Source organism: Polistes dominula, unplaced genomic scaffold (genome assembly GCF_049000335.1).
Source record: "Polistes dominula isolate Pdom_NZ unplaced genomic scaffold, Pdom_raw_medaka contig_15, whole genome shotgun sequence".
Classification (NCBI taxonomy): Eukaryota; Metazoa; Arthropoda; class Insecta; order Hymenoptera; family Vespidae; genus Polistes; species Polistes dominula.
The window spans coordinates 4882355-4906721 of record NW_028300915.1 but is presented as its reverse complement, the minus strand read 5'-3'; the positions used below and the strand labels follow the sequence as shown (position 1 = coordinate 4906721).

Sequence of the window (24367 nt, the reverse complement as noted above, 5' to 3'; positions counted from 1 at the left end):
GATATTTGTGTGACACCGCTTTTTGTTGGAAGATTAAGTTATTTAAACTATAAATTGAAAACATTATATTCATTTGTTACGTGAAATAATAGATTGTAATTAATACACAATTACGTATTATTAATTTAATTAAAAATTAAAAACGTAATAACCTCATTATATACGATCTTGAACGTGTAAAGTGTGTGTAATAAGTGCATTCAAAAGATATAAACAGTATGTGTTTTTTGTACATTTATTGATAATCAAAATATATACATGTTAAATAACGTTAAACTAGTGTTTTATATTTTACTTGTTATCAATTTTTAATAATCAATATTACATAACATAATTAAATTGATAGACAAAAGTGATACATTATAATTAAACATTAAGGTTAGCTTTGCATGCATCAATAAAATTATTTTTAAAAAAGTATATAAATAATCTTTTATATTTCTTTAATTATTTATCTTTTAATGACAGATAAACTAAACAATGCCAGAAATAAAAGTAACGCCATTAGGTGCGGGTCAAGATGTTGGAAGAAGTTGTATACTTGTATCACTAGGAGGAAAAAATATCATGTTAGATTGCGGTATGCACATGGGATTCAATGACGAAAGACGATTCCCCGATTTCTCGTATATTGTACCAGAAGGACCTGCGACTGGTTACATAGATTGCGTTATTATTTCTCATTTTCATTTGGATCACTGTGGAGCACTTCCGTACTTTACAGAAATGGTAAAATCTTTTTAATACATTAAACACTGTTCATATTTTGTTTACCTTCCAATTTACCACGTTCAATACAATTATGCAGTAAGTAAAATGCAAACTCACAACTATATTCAGCACTTGACGTGTCTCTTTGGAGAATCATCAATCTTTACTATTGACATACTAAATTTGTTTTATTAGTCACTAGTGATCGACACAGCACTTAACGTATTCATATAACTTGTAATATCGTAATATTCTTATTTATCAAATAATTTGGTTTATAGGTAGGTTATACAGGACCAATTTATATGACCCATCCTACTAAAGCTATTGCTCCTATACTTTTAGAAGACATGAGAAAAGTAGCTGTAGAACGTAAAGGAGAAAGTAACTTTTTTACATCGCAAATGATTAAAGACTGTATGAAAAAAGTCATTGCTGTTACCCTCCATCAATCGGTCATGGTAGATTCAGAATTAGAAATAAAAGCGTATTACGCAGGACACGTTCTTGGTGCAGCTATGTTTTGGGTACGCGTAGGATCTCAATCTATTGTATATACAGGTGATTACAATATGACACCAGATCGTCATTTGGGTGCAGCATGGATAGATAAATGTAGACCGGATTTATTAATATCAGAATCCACATATGCTACTACAATCAGAGATTCTAAAAGATGTAGGGAAAGAGATTTTTTGAAAAAGGTATTCATAAATAAAGTTATTAATATGTCGATGGTAGCTGAAATTCTTTAAATACAAATACTTTTCCTCGTAGGTTCATGAATGCATTGATAGAGGTGGGAAGGTTTTAATTCCTGTATTTGCTCTTGGTAGAGCTCAAGAACTTTGTATATTACTTGAAACATATTGGGAAAGAATGAATTTAAAAGTACCAGTTTATTTTGCTTTAGGATTGACCGAAAAAGCAAACAATTATTATAAAATGTTTATCACTTGGACTAATCAAAAAATAAAAAAGACCTTTGTACAACGAAACATGTTTGATTTTAAGCATATAAAACCATTCGATAAATCATATATTGATAATCCAGGTGCAATGGTCGTATTTGCAACACCAGGAATGTTACATGCTGGTTTATCTTTACAAATTTTTAAAAAATGGGCACCAAACGAACTCAATATGGTAATCATGCCTGGATTTTGCGTACAAGGTACAGTTGGACGTAAAGTCTTAAATGGAGCACGTAGAATAGAATTTGAAAATCGTCAAATAGTCGAAGTTAAAATGGCTGTGGAATATATGTCTTTTTCCGCGCACGCAGATGCGAAAGGCATCATGCAATTGATACAATACTGTGAACCTAAAAATGTTATGTTAGTGCATGGCGAATTTGCTAAGATGGAATTTTTAAAAGAGAAAATTAAACAAGAATTTGGTACAAATTGTTACAATCCTGCTAATGGAGAAACAATCGCTATTACAACAACTTCTAAAGTTCCGGTAGATGCTTCTCTCGCTTTACTAAAAGCAGAAGCAAAAAGATATTCTGCTTTGCCACCAGATCCCAAAAGACGCAGATTATTACATAGTGTTTTAATGTTGAGAGAGGATGGCGTTTGTCTGGTCGATGCAGACGAAGTAATTATCACATTTTAATAAGAAAACTTTCAAAATTTACTTACAGTGTTATAATATAATTAAAATCTTTTTTCATTAGGTTGCTAAAGCAGCAGGTATAACTAAACACGTAGTACGATTTACTTCTACTGTACAAGTTCGAGATCCTGGACCAGCACATTCTACTACTTTGAAATTGTTGCAACCTCTTAAAGAGAGATTAGCAGGTTGGACTGTACAATTGACAGATGGTTCGATTTCTGTAGAATCTGTTTTAGTTAAAGTAGAAGGCGACGAAGATGAACAAAAAAGTGTTTATGTTTCTTGGACTAATCAAGATGAAGACTTAGGAAGTTATATACTGGGATTTTTGCAAACGATGTTAAACTGATAATGAATGATAATACAAAGATATAGGATTATAGAAATGTTGTACATATATCTGTGATATTTGATCTATTACTCTGATATCATATTTTTAATCAATAGACATATATCTCATTTATTAATCTAATTTAATCCTTTCGTTACGGTAGTCTGCTCCGCAGAAGTAACGTTACCATACGAGGCACCGCGCCGCCGAGCTAACGTTTAGATCCGGCGCTCGTATTCACAGGTATTGGAAAGAGGCCATCTAATTCCGGCGCTCGTAACGAAAGGGTTAAACATCAATTTTATTTTCTTATATTATTTTCTTTTTTAGAATTAAAACAACTAAAAATGATAGATTATATAAAGCAGCAATTTTACAACAAAAATATTATGTATCAGAATAAAAATGAACTATATTTTGTATATGATGTTTTTATTAACTCGATATTAAAAAATTAATTAATAAAAAAATATTTAATGGCTTAAGCGGTCACTTAATTGCACATAGTTCATTAACTACAAAATGAAACTTATTATACGCAGTTAAATTAATATTAAAAAAATAAATAATGCACACAAATGTCAGATTTATAATTACGTGCGTTTATTTCCATATATAATAATAATAATCATTACTTTTTATATTACAATTAATACCTGATACACTACCAGGATTTTTGAACTGATTAATTTTATCGACATAATATTTTATCCTTCATATTGAGAGTATTTCGTTATTAAAATATTAATAAAAATATAAACGATAAACAGTTATTGTTTCTTGACACAATTACTTTGTTTTTCTCGTGTTTTACTAATATTATGTGGAAGCTACGGTATATAATAATTCCTAATAAAATTAAAACGATTGATCTCGTTCTCAAAATAATCTACGAGAAATAGATTTTAATTAATAGAAGAATACAATAATAATTGATGTGCATTGGTTCAACAACGTGTTATTAAAATGTCTTTTCTTTTTTCTTTTTTTTTTCCAAATTCTCGAAATATTTTTTGTACGCTACAATTGTATCTGATATATCATTAATATAATTACATAACATCAATCGAAATCATATTATAATGTTGAAAAAAAAAAAAGAAAAGAAAAAATAGAACAATTAAATTTAATGAACTTAGTTCTAAGTCTTTAAACATTATATATATGATACGAATAAGTACAATGCATAATCCACTTTATTGTTTAAGAAAAAAAGGAAAGAAAAAAATCGACAAAAACATGATTAATGATATACAGATCATCTCGAGGTCAATGGAAAGTAATAATCGTAAGTGTATTATCAAATTAATCATACAAAAAAAAATGCTATTTTTAATTTGTCTTTTCGTCATCCAATAGAATATACAAAATGCGATTAGAAAAAAGTGATTTTAATTTTTTTTTATTATCTAATGCGAACGAATTGTTTGTTGCGTCATCAAAGAGTATTTTCGTTATCCATGACCCACAACTTTGTGTGACTCCAAATTAACAAAAACTAAATATAAATTTTGTCCCAACTAAAACCAAACGAATTCTTCTCTAAATGCTTCCGAACTTTGCTTTTCATTGACCTATGCATGTTTGATTAACACTAAATAAAAATTTTTCATAAGATTTCACAATAATAGAAATGTTTTAAATTATTGTCTTCTAAAACAAAATGTAACGATTACGCCTATGTAATTCTATATACATAGAGGCCTGCATAAGTGTGTGTGTTTTATCCATTTATAGATAACTTCTATGAAAAAACAACATTGGCATGTGAAACCAAAGAACTCTATATTATCCTGATCATATACTATAAATCTTTTTTCTATTATAATTTTTCTTTTTCTCATTTTTTTAAATTTATTTATTTATTTATTTACGTATAAGATTATTTTATTTTGTTCATTTATTGCACATATATAACTTTTTAACGATTTTTAGCTTTTGTGTACAAATGCTTTAACAATGTGAAAAAATGTCTAAAAATGTGATATTAACACCATACTGTTTCACATATGGAGAAATACTTTTACATAAATGATTTATTTCATCATACACATATGTAAATTTAAAAAATCTGTTAGAAAAAAAAGAGACATTATCAAGTACAATGAAATAAATTTGAATTATGAACGCATTGTAATTATAAAATCTTAATAACTCTAATAAACATTATTACGATAGTTTTGAAAACAAAGATAAAATTCAATTATATAAAATAAGTAAAAAGACAACAAATGGATAACGCACAAATAATATATAATTTTTCTTATGTTAATCGTTACTTATGCTTCTCTTCTAATATTAATATAGCAAATATCGGCTTCAATGTCTCTTATTTACTAACTATTAAAGTTTAATTGTTTACATTTTCTCCACATAATAAAATATGGTATTCTTCATATAATAAACATTGTATTCGTAATATATTTCAAATTGTTATATTAGTCTTCTCAGTAGCAAAGTTTTGCCGTTTATGTGTACAGTCTGGTTCCATATACATTATTTTATACTCTTTTTATTCCAATTATTTTTTTTACCATTCTAAAACATGGTACGTTAACGTAGCTTGTTCTTTGAAGTTACTTTTTTCTTGAACCACCCTGAAAGTATAAACACCATTTATAATTATCATTAGAACTAAACGATTTAAAAATTACATATAAAAGCCAATAGATTTGTTTCCTTTACATCATTTTGTCCGATACTAATCAAACAATAAAGCATAAGTTTTTAGTGTAAGAGCATATTTATATTATGTTATAAAATTAATAAACATTTAAATGCGTGTTTTTTTAAAACGATCATGTATAATACAGGAAGATCATATATATCTACGCATATAATTATATTAATAATAATAGTATGTGTGAATACTAGATTTTCAAAATTCACGTCTATGTGCATGCGTGTTATCGTATCGCAATGGATAAAAGAATTGTCACGCAATACCCTTAACTTTGACCTCTATTTTTGTCTCAAACATTCGAAAGATAAAAATTATGAAATCATTAGATTAATTCGAAATATTCTACTTGGTGACAAGAATTTATTAATAATAATAAAAAAAGATAAATGTTTTTGAAAATTAAAAATAATATCAATTTCAAACGGAGCCATATTTTGGGACCATCAATTTATCGATCATGAAGTGATAAGTCATCTAATAACGAGCGTTACATAATATAATATGTTCTATATGCAACTCTATATACCATACAATATTTTTAAATAAACAATCGAATAAACAGACGCGTAGAAATAACAAAAAACTAATGTGTTAAAATAATTACCACCACTATTAACACACCACCATCACCAAAAATGCTACTAAGCATTACAAAGAAAAAATCAGCAACTATAAAAAATAATAATAATTTACTATTCCTGTTAAGACAATAAATACTTATGATAATACTGCAAGCAAAAATGATTAATTTAAATAAATGACAAAAAGCATGGGACACAAACATTAATTATACTTGATCAATCTTATTAACGAAAAATGGGAAAGAATGAAATTATTAAAATTATTTAAAAAAGAAAACAATCACACACAGTATGCTACAGAGATTACTTTCAATGGCATAAGCATGTAGTTTAGCGATACTTAGATAGTACAAATATTACTTTTGAAATGGTGACAATCTATCTACAACTAGTACACTGTAAATATATTTCCATAGTTCTATAAAGAAAATATTTCATGTAATATTCAATGTATATATCAGATTATAATTGGATGCTCTGAAAAAGAATAAAATAAAACATATATAAAATGAAAGCAAATATAAATATAATTACATATTTAGGATAATATACTAAAAAAAAAAATTATAAATGAATGAAGTAATAATTAAATGAAATTAACATATATAGATTGCTGCTTTAAGTGTACCCTTTACCCCAGTGTTTGTGTTTATAAAATTTGATACTTATATTTATTATGTACATTCGCATTATTATGTCCATCGTTTTGGTCTTGCCATTTTACGCTTTTTTTATATACACTTTGTAACATTATGCATATTTATATAAATATGTCTACGAGAACTCGGCTATTGGATTAATTAAAATCTATCTCTATTATTTTCTACGTAATGTTATTTGGATAAAAATAAACTTTACGTTTTCTAAAAGTGAATAACCATACTAAAATCAAGTATCGCCAATGTATAAAATAGCAGGATAATATGATTGATAAATTTATGATTACATAAACATATATATATATAAAAAAAAAGATTATCAAAAATGATAGTTTTCTATCCTGTAGGATAATACACAAATGATATATATTGCATGATGCCAATAGAAAAACACAAATGTGACATTTATGAATTGCAAGAATGTACATGTAATGGATACATCTTATTTTATGTGCTAAAAACATTTAAAATGCATTATAATAAAAGTAAATGTAATCTATAGAGCTAAGAATTACACATTGTGCAAAAATTTCACAAGAGCAACACATCATCAAAAGTCAAGAAGGCATCTAAATTTTCAAATATTATTTCAACTTTGTTCTTATATAGAATCGGGTATTTGAATAAACAACTATGAATAATTATATATATAAATATTAAATTGGTACATATGAATTAATGGGGGACAAAAAAGTACAAATTACATGTTTTTTTTTCCCAAACATGGATATAATAATATAGAAATTATGTTATTCCCTGTTTAGAAAAACGTAATTATAAAAGCAAACTGATGCATAAAAATAAAAGATATTTAACTTAATATTAGATAACATAATTTGTGTGTATGTAAAATAATAATTTCATTAAAAATCATTTAGAAACCTGACATGTACCGCTAGCAGCAGTCTACCATTGACCCTTTATAAGGCTAAAAGAAAAATCTCAAGAGAGAGAGAGAAATTTCATTTCTAGATTTGCATACCTGCGAATCTGCGCCGTTTTGCCGTGGATTTCTTAGTGGACTGTCAAAAGAACGAAAACAATAAAATCGTTATTTTTTGGAAGATCATCGCTTCTTCGATACGACAAAGCTAGCTTTTTTTTTTTTCTTATTATCATCAGAAGTCGAACCGTAATGAGCTGCTGCCACGCGTTTACGCTGAGATATATATACATATACACTTTTGTATATTTAATCTTAAAATTAAATTTTATATTTAACAAACACTGGGACAAAGGTATAAACGCATTGTTTTACACTTGACTGATTAATCATTTCAATTGTCATTTTAAAAGAAACTCATATAATATATATATATGAATATTATCTTTTTTTGAAATTTTAGAAAAAGAGGGAGAGAGAAAGAGAGAGAGAGAGAGAGAGAGAGAAATAGAGAAAAAAAGAAAATCATTTTTATGACCAGTAGTCGCAAGAATTTGCTTCATTACAAAAAGGGAATGATCCTGGTGCAGTAAAATATATTTGTTAAACACCGAGTGGACAATTACATTGAGATATATCCTAAATCTTGTTTATACATATATGAAACATTATATATCTTTGCAAAATGTACAAGGGATCTAAGGTTTTTCCGACTAAATAGTATCAACGTATTTTATGCATGAAAAGAAGAAAAAAAATGCTATGTAAATATAGATCATCTATTTATTTTCATACATAAAATATACTGACGTAGTTTGATCGGAAAAATCTCAGAGACCCTGTATATATATTATCGTATTAATATTTTATATTAAAAAACAAACAAATCTACATATGCATACATTTTCCAATTATTTTGTAATATTTTTTTCTTTGCTTTTTTTTCCCTCTTTTAATTATTTAAAACCTCGTCTAATATTATATTCTTGCTATATACGTGCGTCGAAATAAGTCTAGAGATGAAAGGTTGTTACAAAGTGTACATATAGAATAATAATTATTCGATGATACTCTAAACAGATCTACCACACGTTACTTTTCAATATTGTAGATTAAATACAGCAAAATAATAGAAAGAAAGGAATCAGCATCGTCACAAAGAAATGTTATTAATATATCGATATATAAAAATATTGCGATACATTATATCAAACTAATTAATGATTTTAATGATTACAATAAAAACAAAGAAAAGAATTAACGCCTTGTTTAACAGATAAAAAAATCTAATCGCAATATATCGATATATAAAAATACTGGAATATGTTTATAAGTCTAATCAATTATTTGTCATTCGATATAATCATTTACAAATGATATTCCAATAATCCACATCGTGAACAATTTAACATAAAGTAATAGAAAGTATTCAACATTCTGATAGATTTTTGAAAGAAAAAGAAAAGTAAAAGAATTTTGAGTAAAGAAATAATTTGTTGAAAAAAGAAAAAGTAGAAAAAGAAAAGAAAAAAAGATACAACACTTTATACAACATATATATGTTTGTGAGACAAACAGAAAAATACACATTCTAATAATAGCATTCTCTTTTGTACTAATAATATTAAAGCCTGAAGTGAGAATGGACCTACACAGTAATAGAAAGAGATAGATACATATATATATATATATATATATATATGTATAAAGAGAGAGAAAGAGAACCAGTAACATTTCTTTGATTCAGAGATTCATAGGTTTACCTTCCTTTTTTTCTTGTGTTTTTTATGTTGCTGGCCATTCAATGGATTCCAACTAGCCTGTGTGTTGTGATCTGTCATATGACAAGATTTGGAGGAGTATTTTGAAGTTAGGGAGCTGTTGTCAATTTCTTGTTGAGACTGAACCAAATTCATAGACTTGGTCATGGAACAGTTTGTAAACTCTGTGTTCTTGAGGAAAGTACTTTCTAATGCAGCAATCAGATTTTTCGTTGCTAGTGGCTTCTGCATTTCAGATATACAATTATTTAACTGCTAAGAAAGCAATAATAAAAATAATTTATCGAATATTGTTCAACCTTCTTTTTTCTTAGACATGTAAAATCAATTAGTGCAATTCTTTATAAAATCATAACGAAAAAAATATGTTCATTAGATTTCCATTTAACGCGATAATTTCAATTAAATTTTCCCTAATAAACACCCTCACCCCTATCCCTCATCCAAGAGTAATAAATAGGATTATAAGTATATTTTTTAAAAGGACCTTAACGAAATAAGTATTACGTTTAACATCTAAAACGGTATATTAAGTAAATACGAGCTATGAAGTGTATATATATTCAATGTTATTCATTTTCTATGATTCATTTCTATTACGGGATCTATTTTAATAACAGAAATTTATACAAGTTTTAAAATATGTAGGCATAACTTTAGAGGTATTTTCAGTAAGCTAAAATAAGGAAAAAAGTTCATACAATCTCGTATGCTCGATAGAACACCTTGTTTTTAAATTATAGCTGTTTTTGACTTTTGATAATTGATATAACTTTTCTGGCCACTTGTTTTAACCATTTACAAGTAATCTTTATCTCACTTGTCGACAAATCAAAAAAATACTTTTTCTTTTTATTTTAGCGTATTGAACAGTCCTAAAATTATGACACCATATTTTGAAACATTCTGTATATATAAATATTTATATGAAATTTTTCACGCGCGCGCGGATACGATTTTTCATTAAATAGTGCAAAACAATTGCTTTGAGAATATATTCATATAATATATTCGTACAAGCATGTATACCAATGAACCTAAAAAAATCTTTTTTAACTGTAAGCTAAAATAATTGATAAATACGTGTTTGCGGTTTGTGTATGTGTGTTTATATGAGTCGACAATTATATTTATATACACACGAGTATAAATACATGCTTTAAACAATAAAAATCATGTTAGTGTGTAATTAATAACAAAACAAAAAAAAAAGAAAAAAAAGGAAAAGAATCTTAATAGATGTGGATTTGCTAGTATCTTTTTCATAATTTCATAAGATAAATCATTTATATTTGATACAGGGCTTATCTTGTAATCTTATTCAAGATTTAATGTAATTCCTAACTTTGTTCTAATTTAATGGTGTATCAATGGTGATATCATATTTAACAAGATTGTATAGAATGTCATCTTATTTTTAAAGTAATTTTTTATACTTTTAGGTATGACATCACTTCATAATTACCATAACCATAGCATAAGCCTCATAAATAAATCTATCAAAAATAAGGCACTATAGGTGCAATAATAATTATGTTATCTATCTATGTACTAACCTCGGATATAGAAGAATCAGAAGTGGGAGGCCCGTTCAACATGGATTGTTCAGAACTGCTACAGCCACCACATCCTTCATTCTAAAAAAAATAATATTATGAAAAGATATAATTGTTTATAAATATGAATTTTAATTTTTTGCGCATATATTTGTACTATTTTAAATAAAACAAATATTTGTTTTATACCTTTAGTTGTGATATTTCTTGTTGGAGCCGTGCTACAAGATTTTTCTCTTCCGTTAAACTGGACTCGCTAGTTTCTACTAGAGCATTTAATTTTGCTACCGATGCGTCTAATGTTGCCCTTTTATCCCTTTCCGTCTGAAGTTCTTCCGACAACCGTGTCTTCTCCTATAATCAAGTAATAAATCAGAACATTCAAAAAAATATTTCTATATAATAGATTATTTATTTTATTAATTAACTAACTTCTTGAAGTTTCTCTAAAGCGGCAAGATCGTGATTACACATATTTCCATTTGCAACAGATTTCTGTTCAACTTTTAGAACTGATAATTCAGCATTAGTCTGTTCTCTTAAGAATTGAGCGTCCTGTAATTTGGCTTCCAATTCAGATACCTTATCTCGAAACTATTTAATAAAAAAAGATAATCATATTAATAATATACTTAAAATAATGATGATGAAATAATTTAACTATAACTTAAAGTTATAAAAATCTACCTTTTCATTTGTTTTTAATTTAGTTTGTAATTCAGTCAATTCTACCCTAAGATTAGAAACTTCACTTTCCTTCTGTTGCAGTAGTTCTTGCCATCTAGTTTCTTCGGATTCTATATGACTTTGCAAATTATTAAGCATACCCTCCTATAGAATTAGAAATATAATTAAAATATTTATAAAAGTTTTTATTAGGGAATTATTTAACTGTAAATTATATTAAATTTCACTCACTGTATCATCAATAATTTTTTTATAGTGCGTAACCAACCCTTGTAACTTTGTATTTTGTTTTTCTATATCTGAATTTACTTTCACTACAGATTTATCTTTTAATGTACTTATATAAAAGTATACTTTATTTTCAAAGGCATTCAACCATTGCTCGTGCGAAGTTTCTGCAACTTTAATCTCCGGAAATACCCTTTGTAAAAATGCTTTGGTCTGCTCTTGCTGTTCTACCTTAATTTTCTGTGTTATATCCTGATAATACAAAAACAAATTTAATAATTATAATATTAATACTTATATAAATAATGCATAATATAAAACAGTAGAACCATGTAATTCTTACCAATGTAATACGTACACAAGAATATAAATTAATTTAATTTAAAAACATAATAATGGTGTTGTATGGTTATAAAAGAATTTTAGGGCATATCTTTTAACTTCATTTCAAATAAAATAAATAAATAAAATAAAAGAATAACATGTTACCACGAACAAAATAAAAACTTACAACAATGCCTTTTCCATTGTTAGATTTAGCACGCGACTCAGCGGCAGAAAGAGCTTCCATCACTTTCCAGTTTTTAATACGTAGCTCCTGCACTCACCATAAACAAGATGAATTGTGTATAGATTTATATAATATTACAGCATGTGTGGTAAATAAGAATAGTTGTTTTGAATATTAATTAGACGATACAGTTGGTAAAGTGATGGAAGCAGTTAGAAATAATAAATAGGAAATATTAAAAAAATATATATATATATATGCATATAAAAGAATAAATATTATACGAGCATGCATCGTTTTTATAAACAATAAATAAAATTATAAAGAGTATTCCTTGTTTGCATAATAGAATTATCTCATCATTCTATCACTTACATTATTTTTCGATCTTTGTGCATCCAAATCATTTTGCAGTCGTTCAACTAAACTATTCTTATTGCTCATATCACTTTTCAATGCATCAACTTGTGCATTCAATTTGTTGAGTTCTACTTCTTGATGCGTTAATTCTGTTCTCAAACTATCCAACTGACTATCTTTCTGTGCTAGCCTACAAAAATTAATAATGTATTCCTAATTCAAATATTCATGCATTTTTTAAAGAAACTGCAACTACTAATAGTTTAAGACTATTATACGTACAAATTAACATGTTCCAGTAATTCAGTATTATTCTTCTGCAATTTTTCTTCTATTCCATTTTCATGGCCATCTGCAGCAGGACGCTCAGTAGTTGCCGTCAATTGAGAAACCAAAGATTCGTTCTCTTCATGCAATTTTTGTATTTCTTTTTGCATTTCCATAAAATTCACAAGCTATATTAGAAAAACGACAGGTTATGTATAATAATTACTACCAATAATCAATAATATTATAACGCTTTACTTAAAATATAATATTAAATATATATATATATATATATATATATATGTCAATAATATACCTGAGCAGAAAGTCTATCCTTTTCTTCCTGTAATCTCGTAACTTGAATTTGTAATTCGCTTGATTTCTTTTCTCCTATCTGAAGTCTCTGTATGTCAGCCTTTAAAACTTTCAATTCACTTGCAGCTTCATTATTCGCTTTAATTTGTTCCTGTGCTTTAGCAAGCATTATGTTTAATTGCGATAGCTCTTCCTGAAGCTTACTTGACTCGCTTTGATACTTGACAACTTCATCCTTTAATTGTGCATTATTACCGACCGTTGTATCCAAATCATTTTTCAATCTTTCTAATTCCTTTTTCATATCGTTACATATTGATTCTTTATACTCAACTTCTTCTTTAGATTTTTTCAAGTCGTCATAAAACATCTCAAGTCGTTCTTCACACCTTCTAAGATCGTATTCTGTGTTAAACAATGTATTATTTAATGCTAAAATTTCAGCAGTCTCAGAATTAGCTTCATTTTTCGATAGCGACAATTCTGATTCCATCTTAAGTAATTCAGTTCGAACTTTAGTTAATTCAGATTTCAAAGAGGAAACTTCGTTTGCTTCCACTTTAACTAAATTCAACTCAGCCTGTAATGAATTAACTTGTTTTTGCAAGTCTTGTTCATGTCGATGCGAATTTTTATATCTGTGATCTAACTCAGCATTAGCACGATGAGATTCCTAAAAGAAATGTCAATAATAATTATTACATGATCTAATTAAAATTTATTTACGAAGAATATAATTAATAATTACCTCCAATTGTCTAGCAACATCTTGGAGTCTATCGCTAGATTCCTTAAAATGTTGCAATTGTTGTTCTGTATGTATCAATTGGCCCTGTAGTATGCTTAATTGCTGCTGTAACATCTCTATTTCAGCTGTGCTGCTAGCACAAGATACTTCTAATTCATTTTGCAATTCTTGTACTTCTACGTGTTTTTGTGCCAATTGTGCTTTTAACGTGGATTCGGCTTCATGCATTTGAGCAAATTGAACTTCCAACTGTTTACGCTGATTTATTAATTCCTGTTGCAAATGACCCTGAGTTTGGCCTTGATCTTCTTGCATTTTGTGAATAATTGCAGCATCTTCGTTAACTTTAGTTTGCAATTGTTCAATTTGTCTAGCAAATCCTTGTTTCTCAGCAGCATGGCTCTCCAAAATATGTTGCATACGTGTATGCAAAGTTTGAGTTTCTGTTATTTTATTATTCAGTGCTTCCTCTAGTTGTCTTACATTAGCAGATAATCTAGATCTTTCAGAGTTAAATTCGCTACGTAATTCTTTCAATTTAGTTTGAAATGCAACGCTAGCTTCGTGTTCTTCAGTCAATGCTTTTTCCTTCTCTGCTAATTGCTTTTTTAATTTAATCACAGGATCAGCACGGCCTTCAGTCCACTCCGAATGTTCCGACGGGTTATCCATTTGCATGTTTAAAAGTTGCTCTATAATGATTTGTATTTCTGAGCGACTAAGTTCAGCTTTTTGAATGAAAAGCATCAAAAGAGAAACGTCAACAGCATCTTTATCACCACCTATGGCATAAAATTTAAACAAAATAAATAAATATCAATATGTAAATGTTACGATTATATTGAAATATATAAGATATAAATGTGTAAGCTTACCAATCTGAGCCAAAATATCATTTTTTTCTTTGTTTTCTTAGATTCCTTATTGGATAATTGTATTGCTGGTACAGGATCTTTAACCACTTCTTTTACTTCTTTTACTTCCTTTACAACTGCTTCCTTCTGCTGTTCTTTAATCTCTTTTACAACTTCTTTATTTATAACAGCAGGTGACGCGTTAACGTTAACATTTGTTTCTTTTTTTCTTCCTTAACATTTTCATCTTTCTTCTTAATCAATTCTTTAACATTTTTCTTCAATTTTGTTGGAGTTTCCTTCACAGGTTTACTTACCATCGGCTCAGATTGATTAATTTGATTTATTTGTGGAAGATTTTCTTTCTATTGTAGGAAAAAAATACAAATAATAGTTAATAAAAATCAATAAATTCAATGAAAAGCACACTTGTGGTTTGTATTTATAAAAACTGTTATATTTACTTTTTGAAATAATTTTAATATTATTAACCTAACTTAACCTAAATTAAAAAAATAATAATAAAAACTGTAACATAAATTATAATAATAAATATGTTATAACACATTGATCGTCGTCATTTAACAATTTCTTTTATACTCAGATATGAAATAATTGTCTCAATGAAATATAATTATTATAAAACAATCAATATGTTATAAATGAAATAACAAAAATTATCGTTAAATTAGATTTGCATAGACATGCCTTATCCCTTTTTAAAATGCTTGCATTCCGATTCGATAACCAAATGATAATTTGAAACGAAAGAATGATACATATGTGAACCAAGCAGTTATACCAAAAGCGAATAACTCACACTATGATTCCGTATGAGTTCGAGATCATCCTTTGGTTGAATAAGCTCAAAATGATTAGTTTCTCCCAAGATATGCTGTGAAGAACTTATTTCGGATGCAATAGCCAAAGGTTCATCTTTATTAACGAGGATCGGCTTTACCTTTTCAGGCTTACCTTTCTTCTTACTTGCCTTATTACCCTCCTGTGATTTCAATAGAAATAGAAAATGTTTGCTAAATATTTGTCACAATGTTAAATAATTATAAGTATAAAATAAAGCCAGATAATATATTATTTAAAATAAAGCCAGATATATTAAAAATATTATTTAATTTGCAATAATCTTTGGGTAGCATTACATTAAATTAAATGTGTATAAAATGGAGAGAGAGAGAGAAAGAAAGAGAAAAAGAGAGAGAGATAAAAAAGAACAATTTTTGAATAAACTATTTATAAAATAATAGAAATTAATGGATTTAATTTCATAAATATATTAATAAAGTATTATTAAGAAAAAGTTGTATGTTATGATAACAAAATGTTTGTTCATAGTATTATCACGACACAGAATACTTGCAAGTATGAAATATTGATATTTCTTGTTAGAACTAACAACGACCGAACAAAGATTGATTTCATTTTAAAAAGGTATATCATTATTATGAATTTATTTTCACCTTATAATGGGTTTTATTTTGACTTCTTGCTGAACAGATATACCTGAAATTCACAAATCCATCATGTCAATTTGTTTAGTATTTATGGAGTATATTAAATCTCCTTAGGAAGAAACTTTGTAAATGGTATTAATATTTTTTAAACTGGCTCTATAAGTTTAGTCATTTCATTCGAATATACTATGCAAAAGTTATCATTTAAGATAATACATTTGATTTAATAGAATGTACTGCATAATTATGTTAACAATTTTTTACTGGCTTTATAATTATTTTATTTTTAATAATTAAAACAATATTTATATATAAAAATATGTAACGAATAAGTAAGAAAGAATGGAAAGATTTAATGGAAACTTGTTTAGTAATATAAGGTATCTACTCTTACTCTGCTGCGTTTAATCTTTATGATAAGGTAATACAGCAAATAACTAGTATGAGTATCAGTCCCATGTTGTGTGTATAAGAAAGTTATTAATAGCAACGAATTTAGAAATTCCAAATTTATCTAAAAACCATATCCATATAAATACATATGCATATAGTGTTATAACTTTACTAATTAAGCTTCAATACATATATTATTATTATTATTATTATTATTATATATATATATATTAATGGTTAACTTATCAATACATACATACTATACATATATATATAATGAGTGTGATAATTTTACTAATTAAGTTTAGACTATTATATTTGCTATTATAAACAGTTTATTATGAAAGTGGCGAAAATCTATTTTAGAACAAAAAAAAATGAAAAACCATAATTTTTATGAATTATAAATAGAACATCAAAATTAAATGTTTCTTATTATCTTTTTTCCAAAAATAAACTTACACTATTTCCATATAAAATGATTAATATATTAAGAGTTTATTCATAAATTTAAAAGCACAACTTTAGTGTAATTGCAGACTCAAATAAAATAAATTATAATGAAAAAATAACTGTAATATAAATACTCTTTTATCTACGTATTACTTTCTTCTTTGATTATCAAAAATATATACAAAAATTAAATGTATAATAATTATTCTATTTAGACTTACCAGGGCATTTTTGTTTTTCTTTCTATAGGACATATGTATTCTCAAAATTACAAACAGAGAGAGAAAGTTATGTATCTTCTTATTGAAACTCAACTACTAATTTTGCTGCCAAGCAAAAAATAATAGAAATGAAATAACAAATTTCATTTGTTTTCTAAAAACAATTGCATTAAAACAAAAAATTCTTTGAAGTTAGGCATTTATATATTGCCATGGAAATTAAACCAATTGAATTAAGACAAGCATTTACTTGAATTTAGACATTTATACATTGCCAAGGACATGTTTGGTAACTAAGAGGTTAAATGTTACATGTATATTTACCATATACTTATTCGGAATTATTAAAGTATTGTTTTGAATTGAGTTTAAATAATGTATACCTAAATACATATAATAATTTTAACAAGGAATAACATATTCTGTACTATCAACAAATAGGTTAGATTTACTTCATTCAATACAAACAGTAAATAAAAATTAACAAATTTGGTTATAATTTTGCAAATTTCTACATATTTCTTCTATTTTCTCTATTATCGACAAATATGTTAGATTTGCTTCATTCTACAATTAAAAATACAAATTCTAAATAAAAGTAACACAATTTTTATTTCTCTCTATAAAATTAATTAAATAGTAAAAACTTAAATTCATAAAATCGACTGATATTCACAAAATCGTATACGCATGCAAACTTATACGATTAATTTTCAATTGTACTGTTACGACGCAATTTCTTTATAACTTTTTTTAAGATTGCATCGCACCGTGACAGGAATATGATGCTGCATGCACGAATCTTATACGTGAACATACTAGCATGATATTTGATACATGACTTAGCATACCATGTTTCATGCACGAGATGTAAAATGTGTCCGCATATATATACATATACACATGAATGATATGTGAATAAAAAATATAAGCTTTTTCCTAGATTTAAATGATAGGTATGATCATAAAAGCTTTTTTTCTCATTTTTAAAAATACTATGAGCATGTAGCATGCATGAACTACTAATACATTTTTATTTACATTTTTTAAGATGTGTAATATTAGAAACAAAAATCAAACAAATAAATTAAAACTTATTGCTTAAATATAAATCGTACCTGCAATGGCAATTCAGATGTCAATATTTGCGGCGTGTCCTCAAACTGAACATGTTCTGGTTTTTCTTCTTTTCCATCCTTCTCATCTTTTTCTTTCTTTTCCTTTACTTTCTTGCCAGATTTATTCTTATGCTTTTTATCCTTGCTCTTATCTTTCTTACCTAAATATAAGTAGCATGAAATATCAAATTAGACATAATATCTTTATAATAATGTAATAAAAAAATGTATTAACCCTTAGTCAACCGTGTATGCCACAGCTAACTATATGCATTTTCACACAGTGCATTTTCTGCAAGTAAGGCAGATTAGTATTCATTACTTCAAAAATAAAAAACGTCTTAAAATTATTTAAATGTACAGATTTATAAAAAAGCGGAAAAGTACTCAATGAATTGCGAAAAACTATAGCTCAAGACTGATTAATAACAAAAAAAAAGAATACAGAATAAAAATCATACATTACTAAGGTAAAAATGGGAGATCTCTCTAATCGGTCATTAAATAACTTACTTCAAAGCGGAGAGATCTCCCCATCTGGTTGACTAAGTGTTAAAATAGAATAATAAAATAGAATAATAAAATAGAATAGAATAATTTTACTAACTCAATAAAAGATCATCGGATAGTTTTCTCTGCTCAGCTATAGCTTCTTCATATGATTTTCCTTTCATTCCATACAATAAAATTAGATGTACACTTAATCCTGCGAGAATAAGCAGCACTACATATATTAGCAGCATCTCCATTTTGTCTTTTTTTCTGTGAAGAAAATAAAGCAAATTATTACATGTGACGTGTCATGAATTAATACATACAGTTACATCGTCAAAAAATATTCCAAATTGTTCAATAAAAAAATCTAAGCTTATTGAGAGTATTTGAAAACAAATATACAAAAAATAAGGTCGATGATATATGAAGAAGAAATTCGACGTGAATTGATTTAAAAAGTACATATAATAGAGAAGAAAAAGAAAAGAAAGAAAGAATCTTTGAAGAGAAGTCAAATTTTAAATGATAAAAGAGAAACTTTAATTGATATATAATATATAAAAAAAATACTATAAAATTATATACATCTACATTTAAATAAATATTACAAGTCAAAGTCTAAGGATTGAAAATTGGAAAAAAGGTCATATGGATAATGACATATGGATGACAGTGTGTCAGGTCATCGACACGACCGCAAGAGATGACTACATAGTCATCTTACCATAAATCAACCAAAGAACCGGCAAAATTATATATAATAATATCGTTCCAATACTTGAGTACAATTAAACAAATTAGCAAATGTTTTTATCTACGTTTCATTAATACTTACCCAATGATATTCGATTGAATGTCTGTCGATTAAAGTAATTGCAAGATGTACAAGAGGTAATCAGTTCTTTTTCAAAGAAGCATTACTACTATTCACACGCGACGACTTCTTAAGAATTATGGCGACTGCTGAACATTAGAGAGACAAGCATACGTGTTTCAAAGCCACGCCTATCGAAATCTCTTCTTTCCTGATTGGTGGTAGACTCTGCCACGTATGCAAGAAGACAGCTCAATATTAACAAAAATTACGTTCATTAGCGAATTTTAACAATTATCATCAACTATTGATAACCTAGTTTTTAATTTACATCACTCTTATCCTAAACGACACAAGCATAAAAGGGTCAATACATTTGTGTGATTATATGCAACCAACAATCGCCAACAATCTACTGCAGGCAGAGTTGCCAACTTCACAGATCTTAAGTTGGAAAATTCTTTTTCAATTCTTTTTTTTCCTTTTTTTCATAACAATAAGGAAGAGTTTCTATCATAGTTACTCCACAAAAAAAACATAATGGTAATGATAAACAATTTAATATAACATATTGTTAATTGGAAATAATATAATAGAATTCCAATGTAATATAATGAATATAGATAATAATATTTGTTTCTTTATCTCCTTCTTTTTGATAATCATTATTTTTTATTCTAGATTTTGATTTTTTTTTTCTGGAAAATGCATTTTTTCTTCTCTTTTCTCCTCTAATAATTTTATTCTTTTTATCAAAATCAACATATTACGTATTAACATTGTGGACATTATTTAGTAAGAAGGAAATACCCAACTGCAATTATTATACTTGTAAGAGTCAACTTCTATTTATAACTAGATGTTTGCTATAGCGAGCATGTAAAAAGAAAAAAAATTGTTTTATTAATATGCTCGACAAGAAAAATTAACGTGAAACATTTTTATTGCGCATGTATATTATTTTATATTATATTTATAATCAATTTTTTTTTTCAAATAATTTTTTGCTGATTTTGTTTTGTTGTAATTTAAGCAATAACAAATTATAACGTCTTTAGAAGACTCGGTTAAATTAATTCTAGAACGAAAAATATAATAATTCTAATATTTAATAATAATAATAATAAAAATAAAAGTTGTTATACGATCTTTTCATACGAACGAATATAACAAAATATTATTAATATATTGGTACACGAAATTGCACTTATGAATTACTGACAGTTTCGAGTTTTAATCTAATCGTAAAAATTATTTAAAAGTACAAATCATTGTGCCAAATGACAAAGATTATTTGTTCTACCATATAATATCTAACAATCTTAAATTACGAGAATACGAATGTAAAGCTTGCATTTTTATTTTTACAAAATGTTTCACTTTATAGGAATCATTAATTTGCATATGTAAATGGATAAATTTATATATTCATATGTGTTTGTATATATATATATATTTATGTATGCTTCCTGTTCTTCTCACAATAGAAGTTTTACGCAGGCAAATATTGTTCGAAATATTTTAATCCTTTTTTTTATTTATGTTCATATAATTCCACACTTCCTGCAATATCTACTTCGATCTTTAACTAAATTTTTCGTTGAAGCGTGTGTATTTGTTTCTCTAATCAGTCGATATATATAATTTGTTTGTTTTACCTTTTTTTCTCTCTTTTACCTTTCCCTTTTATCTTCTTATTTTTCTTTTATATATATATATTATATATATATATACAAATGCAAATATTATAGGTAAGGCAAATAAATCTTATTTATCGTAAAGTTTGTTTCATATATATATATCTATACATAATAAAAAAATTCATTTATATTTTTAAATTGAGGAATGTTCATGCAACTGCTCGTGCCTCTGGTAGAAAACTTTCCCAATATTTGATCAGTTGGTTTTGATGTTGTAACATCGCTTCGAGATATTCCATTAATTGTTTCTTAAAGTCTTCCACTCTAACTAATTCGAAACGTTCAACCTCTTTCTTTATCATCTTCGAAATATTATCAAATTCTTCTTGACTTCTCTCCACTTTCGCCTCCCATTCGACAACTTCGGTAGCAGCTTGACTTGTTTTATCGGTTCTACCGGATTGTTCCAATCTAGCTTTTTGTTCCCGTTTTTTGTTCAACATCATTTGAGCATGCTGCCAATTTTGGAATACTTTAACACGTTCGTGAAAAACATCCTGAACAAAAATATTTACATTAATTATTACATTTTGTATTTTGTTTTCTCTTTTAATTATTCAACTTTTTCCGTATATCTTTGCGTTTTATTTTTGTATTAAATCTATATGCATTGACCAACCTTAATAGCACCCATAAGCGCGACATAATCTCTTAACATTTCTCCAAATTGATAAAGATCGCTATTGCTTTGTGCTTTTCTGATTACTTCTACTTTTTCCAAGGTTTCGGCTAATTGTGCTAATGCTCTACCAAGAGAAGCTCCTGGCTCCCCATGACCAAGAACCGCAACTGCTCTTGCTGTTGCTCCCGTGCAATTAGCAAGTTCCCTTCTTTGATTAGTTAAAGTATCAACAGCAGAGTGTAAAGCACGTAGTTGAGTATCAAGAGATTCAATTTGTGAAGTTTTTTCTTCGAACCACTGTAGGAAACAAAATATTATACTAAGTGAATATGTTATATTAAAAATAATCTTTTTCTATGTATGGTAATATGATTCTCACTGGATCACTTTCATCCATTTTATATGTTATCTTGTTAACAGTTTCTCCAACTTTATTAAAGAGTCTCATTACTCCAGCACCGCTCAAAGCAGATGTATTAGTTGCTTTAGGTAATTCCATATCTAAGCAAAATTTCATTCAGAAATTTATTTAGAAATTCTTGATATGTATATATATATCAATATACATATATAATGTAAAATTATACCAGCTTCCAAAAATTCTCTAAAATCAGGATCTACGCTTAGAACTGGATGTGCCGCAGTTCTATTTACATATCTTTCGAGAGCAGCTCTACGGCGTTCAATGAACTCCGTGGAACTGGAGTTTTGTTCTTGATTCTTGTCACCAGACATCTTTATTTTTGTTGTACCTAATAATATAATTAATATTTAAATAAATATACTCGAATTCAAAAGAAGTATTAACATAAAGATAAAATAAAAATACCGATAACGCTTTTTTCAGGCGCAGGTGGAATAATTCTACCATTTCTTAGATATTTATCGGTTAATTTATCATGAAGACCAAGAAAATCACTGAACCTTCTAGTGACGCTAAAATTGCGCTTTCTAAATATTGGCATATTAGTTCTAGTTTCAACTTTATAGGCCATGTAAGCACCCATGCCATCGCCTATTTTTTGAGGTGAAGTAACTGTGATTTTAAGGAAAACATCAGTCGAATCGCCTGGTACCTATAATAAAAAAGAAAAGAAAGTATTAAATAAATCTATGACTTAAATTAAATTAAAATTTTATATACACCTCTTCGAACGATTGAGATTTGATAACATTTGTTGACAATGTATCCACATTGTCATTAATAGGAACGTCATGCAGATCTCCGATATCACTGCTCATTGGACCTAATGGCGGACTTAATGGACCTGGTGGTGGACTTGATACTGAAGAAAATGAATTTTCTTCCATCGCATCTCGTAAGGTCAATTTGGGTAACTCTGTTTGGAGTGTTGATACACCATTGTAAGGGGAGGAATCTTCCAATTGACTTTGATCCTAAAAAGGAACATGTTAAAACTGTATCAAAAAATGCTAATCTTATATTTTTTCTTGATTAAATTTTATCAATATATATATATATATATATACGTATTTACAAATAAAGATAAGCTCAAAAATAATATTTGAACAGTTAACCATTACATACATTTTCTACAATCCTAGAAATAATGAAACATTAAATTTTGAAAATACAAATTACTAAATATAATTAATTACTGAAATTTATTTGATAAACTTATTGTTAATAATATAAAATTAAATAATCTATTTGTTAATTTAAAATTTGAATTGATTGAATAACATTTTTATATTATTATATGAAATTTTAAATATTTATATATATATATATATATATGAAATTTTGTTAAATTTCAATGACATTAGAAATGAGATTAGAAAATTTGTGTTCTTAATAAAAATTGTAGGTAAATGTAAAATGAAAAATCTATAGAATTTGAAAATACCTGTATCGCAGAAGCAAAAACATCATCGTCATCATCCTCCAAATCGTCACTTTTAGTTTCATTAGTATCAAATAAAGGCGGAGTGTCTTTAATATCAGCCATCTTAGCGGTTCTGTCAATCTATGATGTCAAGTTGTTATAGGGATCGGCCCCCACTGAACAATTACTACCGACGTCAAATAAACTAGATTCTACAAAGCGTTATCAACTTTACAAAAAGCTGTATCTCTAGATAAACGCGCGCGTTGTCACTATCTCTAATAATATGCATATATGTATCTTTTATTGAAAGAATATGTTCAAAATTCGATACAACAAACATTAATAATATTATCTTTCAATAACCAAAAAATATTCAATTAATAATTAAATCGAAATAAAATTAAAATTATATATACAATATTAATTAAAATCGATTAGATCGATCGATTTA

The 24367-nt window shown here is 27.1% G+C and overlaps 3 protein-coding genes across 5 annotated transcripts; 1 reads left to right on the top strand and 2 right to left on the bottom strand.

The window, feature by feature from the left end:
* On the top strand, positions 1-3150 carry IntS11 (integrator complex subunit 11). 3 transcript variants are annotated; one of them, XM_089170325.1, is made up of 6 exons: positions 1-216; positions 347-378; positions 469-729; positions 993-1415; positions 1489-2313; positions 2393-3150. In XM_089170325.1, exons 3-6 carry the CDS (start codon positions 481-483, stop codon positions 2681-2683), a joined length of 1788 nt encoding a protein of 595 aa, XP_089026451.1. In that variant the 5' UTR covers positions 1-216; positions 347-378; positions 469-480; the 3' UTR covers positions 2684-3150. The 3 variants fall into 3 exon arrangements, with proteins under 3 accessions (XP_089026451.1, XP_015182597.1, XP_089026453.1); XM_015327111.2 differs by lacking the exon at positions 347-378; XM_089170327.1 differs by lacking the exons at positions 1-216; positions 347-378 and having other exon boundaries at positions 588-729; positions 1057-1415.
* Positions 3151-3246: 96 nt separating this feature from the next.
* LOC107071256 (uncharacterized) lies at positions 3247-19905 on the bottom strand. The gene is given in 20 exon segments (XM_089170349.1): positions 3247-5262; positions 7571-7610; positions 9235-9477; positions 10809-10889; positions 10998-11162; positions 11241-11402; positions 11496-11639; positions 11727-11975; positions 12235-12321; positions 12610-12784; positions 12877-13049; positions 13178-13849; positions 13925-14706; positions 14800-14832; positions 14835-14999; positions 15002-15143; positions 15599-15781; positions 18436-18596; positions 19043-19197; positions 19766-19905. Coding segments are annotated over 19 exon segments (3843 nt in total). The 5' UTR covers positions 19185-19197; positions 19766-19905; the 3' UTR covers positions 3247-5218.
* On the bottom strand, positions 19766-24107 carry Snx1 (sorting nexin 1). The gene is made up of 7 exons (XM_015330080.2): positions 23935-24107; positions 23213-23464; positions 22896-23142; positions 22654-22818; positions 22446-22567; positions 22064-22363; positions 19766-21941 (listed from the first exon to the last, which is right to left on the bottom strand). The coding sequence occupies exons 1-7, from the start codon at positions 24034-24036 to the stop codon at positions 21594-21596; spliced, it is 1536 nt and encodes a 511-aa protein (XP_015185566.1). The 5' UTR covers positions 24037-24107; the 3' UTR covers positions 19766-21593.
* Between the last annotated feature and the right edge of the window lie 260 nt (positions 24108-24367).